Below are 12822 nucleotides of genomic sequence, written 5' to 3'. Positions count from 1 at the left end.
AATTATTAGCGATATTGTTGTTATCTGCGCGGGATATGAATCTGAATTTTAATTTGTGGCTTAATGAAATAAATACGTGATATGAAACCGTCTGACAGAACATGCATTAATAATGTACCATACATGTATAACTGTACGAGTCTGTGGAAAAGTTTTATCTTTTGATAACATTTTATAAAAAAAAAAAAAAAAAAAAAAAAAAAACACCCTCAAACTGCAATGTGTGGGATAGTAGCTATAAGTGACAACCTATCAACATGGGAGATTTAAGCCCCCCACCCCCTCCTCTTGGGTGGTTCCTGTGGCTAAAGAAGTAAAGATGACTAGCTAAATACAAACTAATGGAAAACAATAACAACAAAAGAGAAATAGTTATTACATGTATATTTTTAATATCATGTACAACACAGTAAAAAATGGGTATAAACTAAATCCATGCACAGATGTCCCGTGGTTGCAGAAATCTTGATTACACGCGCAAAACGTGCCGTATATATCATTATCTCTGTCTTTCTTACACTCGGGTATTATTCTGTTACTTGGTAAACAGCCTCTACTGATAACTGTAAATAAAACAAATATTCAGTTTATGATAACAGTAAATTCATGTCATTTGTAACATTTATTTATAGTTACTAGCAAATGCAGGCAGAAAGTCGCTATAACAACAACATTTTATTGTTCACCAATCTATGATCACATTTGAGACTATACACAATTATGTATGTATTATGTATATATCATGTATGGACCATGCATCTATTATAATTGTGCAAGGTTCTTTTTAAAAAAATGTTCATGTTATTAAGTAAGACTATAAATATGCATAATATTATTATGTACAGGAGAATACACATTATAAGACAATGCGCAATAATGTGACGCACTCTGGTATGCTCAACAACCATAACGACCATAGGCACTCGGGAACGGGCGCATGTTTCCGATCCTGCAACTGGTTTTAAATTTATTTATTTTTGTCCGTATCTATCCGTGTCTACGACCTCTAAAAATATAATATCAATATTTTGTTATAAGGAGCAGCATGCCAACAGGTTTATGGTAATTTTCATGAAAATATTGAAAAAGCTTTTAAATGCAAAATATTGTGAAGTTAACAAAGTAAAGTATTAACACATTGCATGCAGCACTTGTAATACACGTAAATTACCAAAAACAAGGTAAACATATACACATATAGCTCTTGATGCGTTAGTCACGCAGTAAAAATATGACGATAAATACCGCATTATCGGTCATTTGTCGCACATACATAGTGGGTTATTACTTGAATCTTTTTCGTATTTTTGAATCTCAGTATATTTTTCTCAAGTTTAATTTTCATGAAATATATTGGCTTATCTGTAGGTTTTAAAATTGGCCAAATTTTCAGAATACCATAATTTGACGGATTTTAAAATTAGCAGACTTTAGTAAACTGAGCTCTTTTTTTAAAAATCACCCTATCGGATAACATGAAAAGACAGCCGGGTACAGGTTCGGAAATATGCGCCGCAATCTGTTGTCCCATTTCCGAGCTTCTATGACGACTGCATTACAATGCGAAAAAATATACTGCCGCGATGTGACATGAGCTCGATATTTTGCAATATCAAGATGTCACTTCGCAATACCATGTATCGATTACAGGGCATGACAACTGACAAGAGAATTGTTAATGTCAGAATCAAAATCTTTAAACGAACTTGATAAATTAGGATTTTTTATATAAAATGAACCACAAACCAACACACGATTCGGAAAAAAGGGACTACATGTATGAGTTTACACCTAGTAAAATTTGTTTGAAGCAGACATGTTTGTAAAGTATAAAACAAGTGAGGTAATTTGATAGATAGTGACTACACATTTTTAATACAGATAATGAATATTTCATTTTAAATGTCAATGTTTATCTTTAATTTCCTCAGCATGCGCGTTATCTAGCTTTACATGCCACGCTTCTAAGACAAACTTTTCGTAAAATTAATAAAGGTTATCTCTTCGCAGCGTGATGTCCGATATGACATGCCAATACTTTCGTCTAAATGAATGATGAAGCGTATAATTAGAATACATGTATGTGTTTGAGTAGATAGATGATGTTGTCGAAGAACAAGACTTCTTCCATTAATGTCACACCCCTCGCAGGGACATAGACATTACTATAGACTAGTCACTTCAGAGAAAGCTATGAGATACAAGGGAATCCGGGAACCAGTCCCTAGCGCTTATTGAATCTTTTACATGCCCAGTGTATAGCACTGATACATGCGAGGATTACCTGGATTTCTTACTAGTACACCTCTAGTTAAGTGGGAAACACTGAAAGTGTATCTGAAAAACCCAAGGGTGTCACCAAGGATCGAACCCGGGACATAAGGAGTGACAGCCAGTGGTCTAACCAACTGAGCTTTTAACCTAAAATGAGTATAGAAAGTTGAACTCATTATTGTCTTAATGAAATAACTTCATTAGTATTAAAGTTAATGACCATTTATAAACGAAAGAAAAAACCAAAAAGGTTATCCAACATCGACACTAACGCCGATGGATTGGAATGGGCTATGACAGTAGTCGAAAAGTAGAGCTAAAATAATAGATGACCGATGAAGATTGACTAAGTTATAATATGGTTATCAATTGCAACCGGATATCGGAATTTCCAACTATATTATATATGATTTATTATTGAACTTTCAGTTATAGGTCTGATAGTTTTTGAGATAACTTGTAACGTACACAATTTGGCGCAAAACGGCACAATTGAAATCGAAAAAATAATGTAAGGGTGACGCGAAAACGGAAGAACAATCCAGTAACTAAATGCTCTAAACACAGGAAAAAAACATGGGGGCTTATTAGTGAATGAAAAAAATGTATACCTTTATTATCACTGCGTGCAGCTACAAATTTGAAACAGCTAGTTTTACAGAAACCTGTGACGTCATCTCCGTCCGGCGTCAATGTAAATACGTCACCACACGCTGGGTTCGTCTTTGACTGACATATGTAGCACTTTAAGCCAAAAACTGAAACAAGTTGAAAAAAATAAAATGATGAACATAACTAGCCCTATGTATATGTTAGTGTTTATTAAGTGAAATTTTAACAATCAATAATAAAAAAGAAGCGACCGTGAATTCTTAATTGTTAAAATGTTCACTTGATGAAAAGTAACTTACTTTGTCTTTAACCTCATTTGACCCAAAGATATAAATAGATATAACTAACTCTTTTTTTTTGTTTTAAACGGATTTAAGGCACATCGGTCTAGATTTTGATCTATAGATGTCATACACAATCTTTATCAAATTGTAAAAGACAATATCGTCGGTTACCCACGGTATGTACGGAATATATACCGTGGGTAACCGACGATGAAAAAACAAGTGAGATCTAAAGTATTCTGAAGACAAATTAATATTGTTTTTGTCTCTTTTTGTGCAACGAATGTCTATTCGTCCGTTCTCCCGCTCCGGAAATAGATCTTATTTAACTTACCCATGCTTGAAATCCTGAAAGTTGCGAGTAATGAATAATTTAATAAGTTCTATGTTCTGGCGTATATATATACATTCCTACAATATACGAAATAAAATCGTCATATTATACTTTTTTCTAGCCTGAATTTTTCTCTCCTTTATTTGTGATGAAAGCGGTAGAATTTAAGAGATTTTGCTACCATATAGGAAACCGATAACCTTTAATTGACTAAATAATACATCTGTTTGATTTACCTCCCTTAGTTCGATTTACGCGGGAACTAACCAGCTATATTGATCAATCAAAACGTTTAATATCAAAGAAAAGATTTTTTTGCATAAAGCATTGTAAAGTTGTTAACAGAGCTAATGTCTGAAACCTATACACAGAGACTTGGCACAATGACTAACTTTATATGGAGACTTTTTTACGTGTTAGGCACTAAACCGTTTCATACTTATATAAGCAAAAATAAATACAGGGGCGTGGAAGGGAAGGGGTCTACACTCCAAGTGTCTGTCAAACCATACAGTAATGGCATTTGCAATATTATTGAGTTTTGAAATCCTCTAAAATCCTTTGCTACCAATCGTCTAGGGATCCATGGAGATCATTTCTCTAACGGTGAGTCACAATATCAAACATTAAACAGCTTATTTTAAATGACTGCCGAAAATACATTAACTACTGTACAGCTAAAAAATGGATATTTGTTCCAATATAATAATTTTTCAAAATGTGATCCAACGCACGTGTAAAATTTGGCATCTCCGGAAATTTTTTGAAAATTAAAGGTTTAACGTTGAGATCTCAGTTAAAGGCGTCTTAATCTATTAGAGGTAGCGCTTTTCCTGACAATAGAAGCTATATCCAGATATCCTACGTGGATTGATTTTTGTTACATAATGCTCAGGAAATTGACACTCTGTACGTGCATTTTTTAAAATTATTTTGAAAACTAAAAAAAAATAATGTTATAAGTACATTCCTGGATACATACAAACTTAGAGCTTATCATTGTAACCCAAATCGTTGTGCCTGACAAATTTATATATCAGTTATATTACCAACAACCTGATAACATTTCTTCTACTACACGTGTTTTCATTACTTTTTTTGTACAAAATTTACCTACATTTCTATTCTATTAAATATTCTCAATGCTTACCTCTTTCATCACTACATAATAAAAGTATGATAAAATATATCCTAAATTGATACATAACGTCCATATTGAATTTGTATCAAACACTGTAAGTGTGTAAGAACAGAGACAAAAAAGTCATGATTCACGTGAAATTTGTGCAAGTCGAAATCAAAAATGTAACTGACAACGTGTGTCACAAACTCGGCACGGAGTGGTTTATTTCGCGCTGCAATAAATTCCGAAAAAATTGATATTTGAAAAATAACTAATATAAAAAATACATATTCACTTTGAATTTGATATCCGTGTTACTGTACTTACTTTTTTACTGTCATTGTGTGTTAAACTAGTTAAAATTTTTAAAAGATTGGCTATTGTAATGATGATTCACCAATAATTGATATTTTAAAATATGTTTGATGCTATATAAAAACTACCTAAATTATAAAAGACTGTCCCACTCTTTTAAAGAATTAAGCGTTGCCGATGAACAATATTTATAGAAAGTCGATTATTGATAGAATATGAAATTGAACACAAATATAGCAAACTTATTTTACCTGTTCACTGACCATTTACATTTGGATTAAGCATAATGTCACTTTAACCTCGCCGATATCACATGATACAACTTTGTCATATTATTTTTGTTATTAAACTTTAAAACTGTTATTTATCAAATAAACATTATTTCATCTAAACTTCATTCGTTGAAAATTTAAATGCTAGCTTCTCTTCTTTCTTTTTTTCAAAATTGAGCATAACTTAATAATTATTTTTTAAATCTATGATCTTTTTTTGATTTCTTTTTAAATATTACTACTACATATAACAATAAGTACATCTTATCTACTCGACACAGATGTATTAAACAAACCCTTTCACAGTTAACAATTTGTGTTCTTATCTTTAACAACAAAGGTCAAGGATCTTACAACGAAACACCGTCTTATTGTGACATTTTATATACAAGAACATAAAAACATGTTTGGAATTAAGTCCCTACCTTTATTAATACTTTTTGCAGGTAATACTTCATTTTGTTACCGATTTATTATTGTCACACTGTCACATTATCAATATCGCCATAATGTCTTGTCATTACCGCATATCAATATTGCATATCAGCATTGCGAAATCGCGTACCAGTATTGCTCTATCACGTTATCATAATCACGTACCAGTATTATGTTCTATCGCGTTATCATAATCACATATCAGTTTTGTTCTATCGCGTTATCATAATCACATTGTTATATCACGTTATCATAATCACATATCAGTATTGCTCTATCGCGTTATCATAATCACATATCAGATTGCTCTATCGCGTTATCATAATCACATTGTTGTATCACGTTATCCTAATCACATATCAGTATTGCTCTATCGCGTTATCGAAATCACATATCAGTTTTGTTCTATCGCGTTATCATAATCACATTGTTCTATCACGTTATCATAATCACATATCAGTATTGCTCTATCGCGTTATCATTATCACATAACAGTATTGTTTTATCACGTTATCATAATCACATATCAGTATTGCTCTATCGCGTTATCATAAACACATATCAGTATTGCTCTATCGCGTTTTCATAATCACAAAACAGTATTGTTATATCTCATTATCATAATCACATAACAGTATTGCTCTAAAGCGTTATCATAATCACATATCAGTATTGCATTATCGCGTTATCATGATCACATATCAGTATTGCTCAATCGCGTTATTATAATCACAAAACAGTATTGTTATATCTCATTATCATAATCACATAACAGTATTGCTCTAAAGCGTTATCATAATCACATATCAGTTTTACTCCTTTCGCGTTATCATTATCACATAACAGTATTGCTCTGTCTCATTATCATAATCACATATCAGTATTGCTAGATAGCGTTATCATAATCACATAGCAGAATTGTTCTACCTTATTTTCATTATATAAATAACACATGGGTTTGTGGGTAACAGTAAAATGTCATCCCGAGGAAAATACTGTTACCCGAGGCGTAGCCAATGGTAACAGTATTTTTACGAGGGATGTGGGTGAATCCCCTGAACAAAGACTGTGTAAGTTGTGCAATAGCGGACTAGTTGAAGACGAGACTCACTTTCTTGTTGAATGTGCTCTTTATAGTAACACAAGATCTGTTATATTTGGAAACATTTTAAACTGTGATGAATTTATGCGCAAATCAAACAACGACAAACTTGTTTTCTTGGTTCAAACTCACCCTAGAAAATGTGCAAAATTTATTGTTAATGCTTATTATATCAGAAGTAGTATGTTATATACTAGTATGAGGTGATTTTCATCAGTTAATACCTTAGATTTTCATCCTTTATTTTGTCTGTGTAAAGTTGTACATATATATGAACCTCATGACACATGATCAATTATTACCCACATTTTTCTTGAAAAAGGTCATTTGTTTTAACTTTTATTTAATTTATAATACGGATATATTGTAATTTGAGAGACAGCTATCACAAATTACAATTAAATGTTACGGTATCACGACAACTCGCGTTTATACTGACTATATACAAATTAAGTTTAATACAGAACCATTATTCCTAATGTTTAAAGTGGTCATTTGTTATCTATGTTTAAACGTTAATTTTGCCTCTAAACAGCTGTTATATGTAATTATGTTACACAGACTCTTATTATTTCAATTGTCCATTTGTATATATTCACGTGCATTCTACAAAATTATTACAAACCCATGTGTTTGTTATTTTATCACCCCGAACAAATACTGTGATGATCTGAATTTGTAAACTTAATCTTACTGTAACAAAAATAAACCAAGAGTAGCAATTACTAAACTGCCCTTACCTTGCAAGTTTTAAGTGTACTGTAGCTAGGCCTACTTGAGAAGCTGTTTTTCTTTAATTCTTTAAGCAAGTGATGATACATACAATAAGCTGTGTTTTATTTAGAAAACAAAACACTTACCCATTTATAAGGTTATGATCTGTGAAATCTGATCCTTCTGTATCCAGAATATTCTTCGCATGTTTTTTGACAAAGTGCATTTACAAAATAACGATGATATCCTACAGATGTCTGTCCACCAACTCTATCTGTAACGTTTCACTGGTTAAAACGGTTTAATAATAACCTTTGTTACATGCTTTAATCGTCTGCATGTTCCAGTTTGACACAAAAGTATTCACATTACAATTACTACCGTTGAAAACGAATGTTTACTTTTTGACTATTCAACGAAAAGATATTTTATACGCGAAAAGAACTCTACTGTATGATGCAAAGAACTAAATATTATGAGAGTCATAGTTACTTTGGTGATGCCATAGGACCTATCGTCGAAAATAAGAATGAATCGAGAGAAAAATGGCGGCCATTTTATTTCATTTTATTTAGAAAATAGACGACGTGACCAGATTTTATACTGTTAAAAATACTGTTACCTATGTAACAGTACACACGTGGAACACTTGCATTAACAGTAAGAATAACTTCCAGAGGCCTATGGGAAATTAACATTACGAAAAAGTGAGGGGTAATAAAATCACATAACAGTATCGCTCTATCGCGTTATCATAATCACATAACAGTATTGCTCTATCGCGTTATCATAATCACATAACAGTATTGCTCTATCGCGTTATCATAATCGCATAACAGTATTGCTCTATCGCGTTATCATAATCGCATTTTCGTGTTTTATTACTACACTTTTGCTTTATCATTATCGTTATATCGTGTCATTATCAACGTGGTATCATTATTACTTTTTATGTTATCATTATCGCGTTATCATTATCGGAATTTGTTTACAAGTTTCTCACCTGAAAACTATTTGCTTAAAATGAGTACTTTTATACTGAATTTGAAAAAATTATGAAATAATATTGTTAAATGATAAAAATCCCCTTACCTGTGTATTTTACTAACAATCCATCCATGTCAAGTAAACAAGTTCAATTCTTTGTTTTCAGTGTATTGTTACGGAATTCCGATACCGCCCGACCAGCTTTTAGCCTGGTTGGTACCAGAAATGTGTCCACAGAATGACTGTCCAACTATAGAACTATCTGTGTGCGGTACAGACGGACAGACATATAAAAACGAGTGTTTCCTGAAAGTGTCAAATTGCAGGTAAAATTACAATGTTGATAGAAATTGATTTGTGACTGATCTACAAACAATCTTCTTTAATTAAAGCCCCACGCCTCCAGATGAGCCAAAATATTTCAAGAAGAAAAATGCACTAAACTTTTAAGAAGGGTAACAATATTCAAGATCCAAGTTATATTTTACATGTTACGTGCGGTTTAACACTGATTTTGCAGTATTTTATCACCATATTTCTACTGCGTTATTAACGCAGTAAAGGCTACTTTTGCATAATTATGTTGTCATGATCACTTTTTGGTAATTTTCGTGGATTGTAAGCGCCGATTGCAATATGTAAATTACTTTATTTGTTCACCTCACATTTTTTTAAAACTTTTTTTAAATAAATTTCCAAACTTTAATGAAAATTAACATGAATCTGGAAGCGTGCTGTTTAATCGTCATAGCTCAATTTTTATGTTTTAATTAAAGAATATCCAGGTTGACTTACCAGTCAGTGGCATAGGAAAATCATTATCAATGCAAGCGTTAAAGGGCCTAAGACGTTTGAATGTTAATAAAATAAAATAACTGTGTATATACCTTTTATATATTTTGCAGCTCAAATGATGTGCTTATGGTAAAGTATTTCGGCAGCTGTTGAAATGGAATGATGACATGCAGACATTTATGTTTGTCTTTTTGTGTATACAATTAAATAAAAGGAAAAAAGGGATTTATAATGCGTATAATTATGCCATGTTAACTAACGTTGTAAAATACGTATAGTAGGCGATGCATATGTCAAACTACTGCAATATCCCGCATGCGCGCAAAAACTAATTCAATGTTATTTAAGTAATCAAATTAATATTGTATTAATTTTCGCCGTTTTGAAATTGACTTTTAGTTTAGTCATGGTATAATATAATTCAACATAGTGAAAATAAATAAAGAAAATTGAATTGCTCTGAAGTGTGGTCATTCGCAACTGGGAATTAGTTAAGTCTTTGTGACATAAAAATCTTGAATAGTGAAGTGTTGATTGACTGGTGTTGCACTATGAAATAGTCTCATAGAACTACAGGTGAAATTGAAAAAGTCTTGTTGAAACACTTAATTTTGAAAGTGAAAGTAAAAAATTGTTGGAGACGCACCATTATTTGAATATGAAAGTAAAATGGTGTTACGGAAAACACTGGAATTTGAAATAAAAATTTATTACGAGAATCTTGTGCGAATAGTACTTAAAAATTTGTGCTGTGAAATTAGTGCTTTATCTAAAAAAAAGAGCTGTGCTCTTGTGATGATAGTGACTGAAATGAATATTAGTGCCGTGTTGTTATATTGTGAAAAAGTGCTTGAAAGTATAATCGGCAAATAGTGCTTGAATAAAATTTAGTGCTGTGAAATTCTGTTTACACTATAGTGCTTTGAAAATATAGTGCTGTGAAATTCTATTGAAAGAAAACTGCTTGAATAAGAATGGACCGTTGTGAATAACTCTGCTGAGAATAATACTTGAAACAAGAAATTTAGTGCTTCGAAATAATTTTGCGAGTATAGTACTGTCCAGTATTAGTGTGATTTGAAGTTGTACTTGTAAAATAGTCCTATGTGACTTTGAAAGTGCTGATGAGTCACTGTGGATAAAATTTATGCTTACATATATTATTGTCGGGACTAGTCCTGTGACATTTAAACTTTTTATTAAGGCTTGAGCTACATAGTGATTTTAAATAGTACTTAAACGATTGCGTACTTTGAAGAAGTGCTGTGAAACTTCTATTTTGAAATAGTGGTGAAAAAATAGCGATTTGAAATAGCGCTTGAATAGTTTTGTACTGTGATATAGTAATTTAAAATAAAGTGCTGAAGTGATGGTACTATGAAAAAGTACGTAGATAATTTAATACTTTAGTACTGTAAAACATTTTAAATTAAATTGGTGCTTAGATGACTTAGTACTTTAGTACTGTGAAATTAAGAAAATGCTGAACTGAAATTATACTTTAAAATAGTGCTTGTTTCTTAGTACTGCGAAATAGTACTGAAATAACTTAAGATAACACTTTGAATTGAAATAAGTGACAAGAAAGTGTAATATTGAATTAAAAAGGGCTTGAATATATAAAATAAATTATAATGGATCCTTTGGAAAAGTTAGGAGCTACTAGACAAGAGAGTAAAAGAGAAATGAGCATCTTATTAAATGAAAATAAACTTTTGGATTCTTTTAGAGCTCTACAGATACTGTAGGGCCATTTATCGAAAGTCCAGAAGATTTACGAAAATTGTTGAGAAGTGAGGGTAAAGGATTAAAATATAGGAAAGGAACTACGACTAGAATACCAAAAAGGAACTTTGTCACCAATCCATTAATGACACCATTATATAAAAAAGCAAGACAATGTATTGCTGACACCACAGCCTGCTGTTTGATCAACACCAATTGTACCAAATATTGCACTGATGTCAACAAATTAACCAGCAGTAAAACTAAAAACCACAAGGACAATACCACTTCCCAAAACTGTCAATTTTTTTAGAGAGGCGAACAGAGAAGAAGTTATCTGAGAAACATTTAAATTTGAAATGACATATTATTTATTTACAGAAAAACAAAATCTCTTAGAGATAATAACGGCAGTACTGTAAAGGGAACAGCAGGATAACAAGAAGATTAGGAACTGGAGTGCGAGTGAATGAAATTGTACAGAAATTTAATAGTATTGTAAACACGGTTCGATATCACAGGACCGTTTGTGTAACTTAAACAAAAGAAATGGGAATAAAGGCAAATGTAACTTTTATGAATTGTATTAAATATTTAAGTCATCATATGAATCTAGTTCATAATTAACATACATATGAAATAAATAAGATAGGGGAAATTAAAGAAAATCGGAAAACTTCCGAGAAATAAAAACAACGGCTTACCGCCATGGTGATCAGAGCGCGTCTTTTATGACGTCAAACCTTCACGTTCAAGTGATTGTTCAAGTTTGACGTCATAAAGTGACGTCATAAACGTTTCCATTAACAGAACAGTTGTTAATACAGAATGGGATAAATTTACGTTGGCAAAAGTGCCAAATGATTCCAAATACTTATGTGTTTAGCAGCGTAATAAAATTGCATAACTTTAAACAGGAAAAGTGATTGTATAGTGTTTCAAAAGTGATCATGTAGTTTTTCAAAAGTGATCGTATAGTATCAGTACTACCATAATGGAAATTAAGATATCAGAAATAAATAGAAGTATAGTACTTATATAAAGTAAATAAGGTCATCTATTACAGTATATATGGGAATATAGAAAGCAGACAAACAAACCTTAGGAAACTGTATGCATGTACCCAGGGTACAGAAAATGTCAACACATATGCTTCAAGACTGGAAGAGCTGTATACACAAGCAGTGCAACTTGGTGCCATACAGAAATATAATAGTCTCCACCATGAAGCATTATACCAAGGACTCAAGAATGAATCTATCTTGAACTATGATCTTTTCAAGATAGAACTAAGAAATCTTGAAACAGATAAGAAGTCATCAGGAAAATTAAAGACACCACATGCCACACACAAATTGATTGAACAACCACAGAAAAAAGTGACATTGAAGAATTAAAAGAAATAGTTAAGAAATTAAGCAATAAAATGGACAAATAACGCAGAAAAGACTGTAAAAGAACAAAATACATATTATAAAAATCAACGACAACAAAGTGGAGGATAGTATAGAGTTCAACAACAAAGAGGTGGATATTATGGAAGACAGCAACAACAATAGCCATTTTACACAAATGTCCGCCATTTTGTATTATTTTTTGTTTTGAAATGACGTCACAGTAGTGGCGTTCTATCCGATTCCACAGGTGCTAGTTGCATTGATTTGACCTAAAATGTGTTTGACCTTGTTATTTATACAATAAAATATCAATATATTAAAAAAAATAAAAAAAAAAAAAATTTTCACTGTTATATTATTATAGACAAGGTATGCAACATTCAGGTACGAAAATTATGGGTACGCCGGTTATCTGTGTTAAAATTTTTCACCGGGCGGTAATATCGTCGGATT

The 12822-nt window shown here is 31.8% G+C and overlaps 2 protein-coding genes across 4 annotated transcripts; one reads left to right on the top strand and one right to left on the bottom strand.

Moving 5' to 3' along the window:
* Nucleotides 1–369: 369 nt before the first annotated feature.
* Nucleotides 370–8772, bottom strand: LOC132728523 (uncharacterized). Of its 3 annotated transcripts, XM_060714162.1 has the most exons (4): nucleotides 8558–8771; nucleotides 7612–7739; nucleotides 2886–3032; nucleotides 370–563 (listed from the first exon to the last, which is right to left on the bottom strand). In XM_060714162.1, the coding sequence occupies exons 2-4, from the start codon at nucleotides 7613–7615 to the stop codon at nucleotides 376–378; spliced, it is 339 nt and encodes a 112-aa protein (XP_060570145.1). In that variant the 5' UTR covers nucleotides 7616–7739; nucleotides 8558–8771; the 3' UTR covers nucleotides 370–375. The 3 variants fall into 3 exon arrangements, with proteins under 3 accessions (XP_060570145.1, XP_060570143.1, XP_060570142.1); XM_060714160.1 differs by lacking the exon at nucleotides 7612–7739 and having other exon boundaries at nucleotides 8558–8772; XM_060714159.1 differs by lacking the exons at nucleotides 7612–7739; nucleotides 8558–8771 and adding an exon at nucleotides 4655–4808.
* On the top strand, nucleotides 5513–9471 carry LOC132728524 (serine protease inhibitor Kazal-type 1-like). Its single transcript, XM_060714163.1, has 3 exons — nucleotides 5513–5660; nucleotides 8619–8778; nucleotides 9358–9471. The coding sequence occupies exons 1-3, from the start codon at nucleotides 5618–5620 to the stop codon at nucleotides 9398–9400; spliced, it is 246 nt and encodes an 81-aa protein (XP_060570146.1). The 5' UTR covers nucleotides 5513–5617; the 3' UTR covers nucleotides 9401–9471.
* The last annotated feature ends 3351 nt before the right edge of the window (nucleotides 9472–12822 follow it).

Source organism: Ruditapes philippinarum, unplaced genomic scaffold (genome assembly GCF_026571515.1).
Source record: "Ruditapes philippinarum isolate M1 unplaced genomic scaffold, ASM2657151v2 ctg12058_1_1_1_1, whole genome shotgun sequence".
Classification (NCBI taxonomy): domain Eukaryota; kingdom Metazoa; phylum Mollusca; class Bivalvia; order Venerida; family Veneridae; genus Ruditapes; species Ruditapes philippinarum.
The sequence above is the reverse complement of the archived record's forward strand: the minus strand, read 5'-3'. Positions and strand labels throughout refer to the sequence as shown.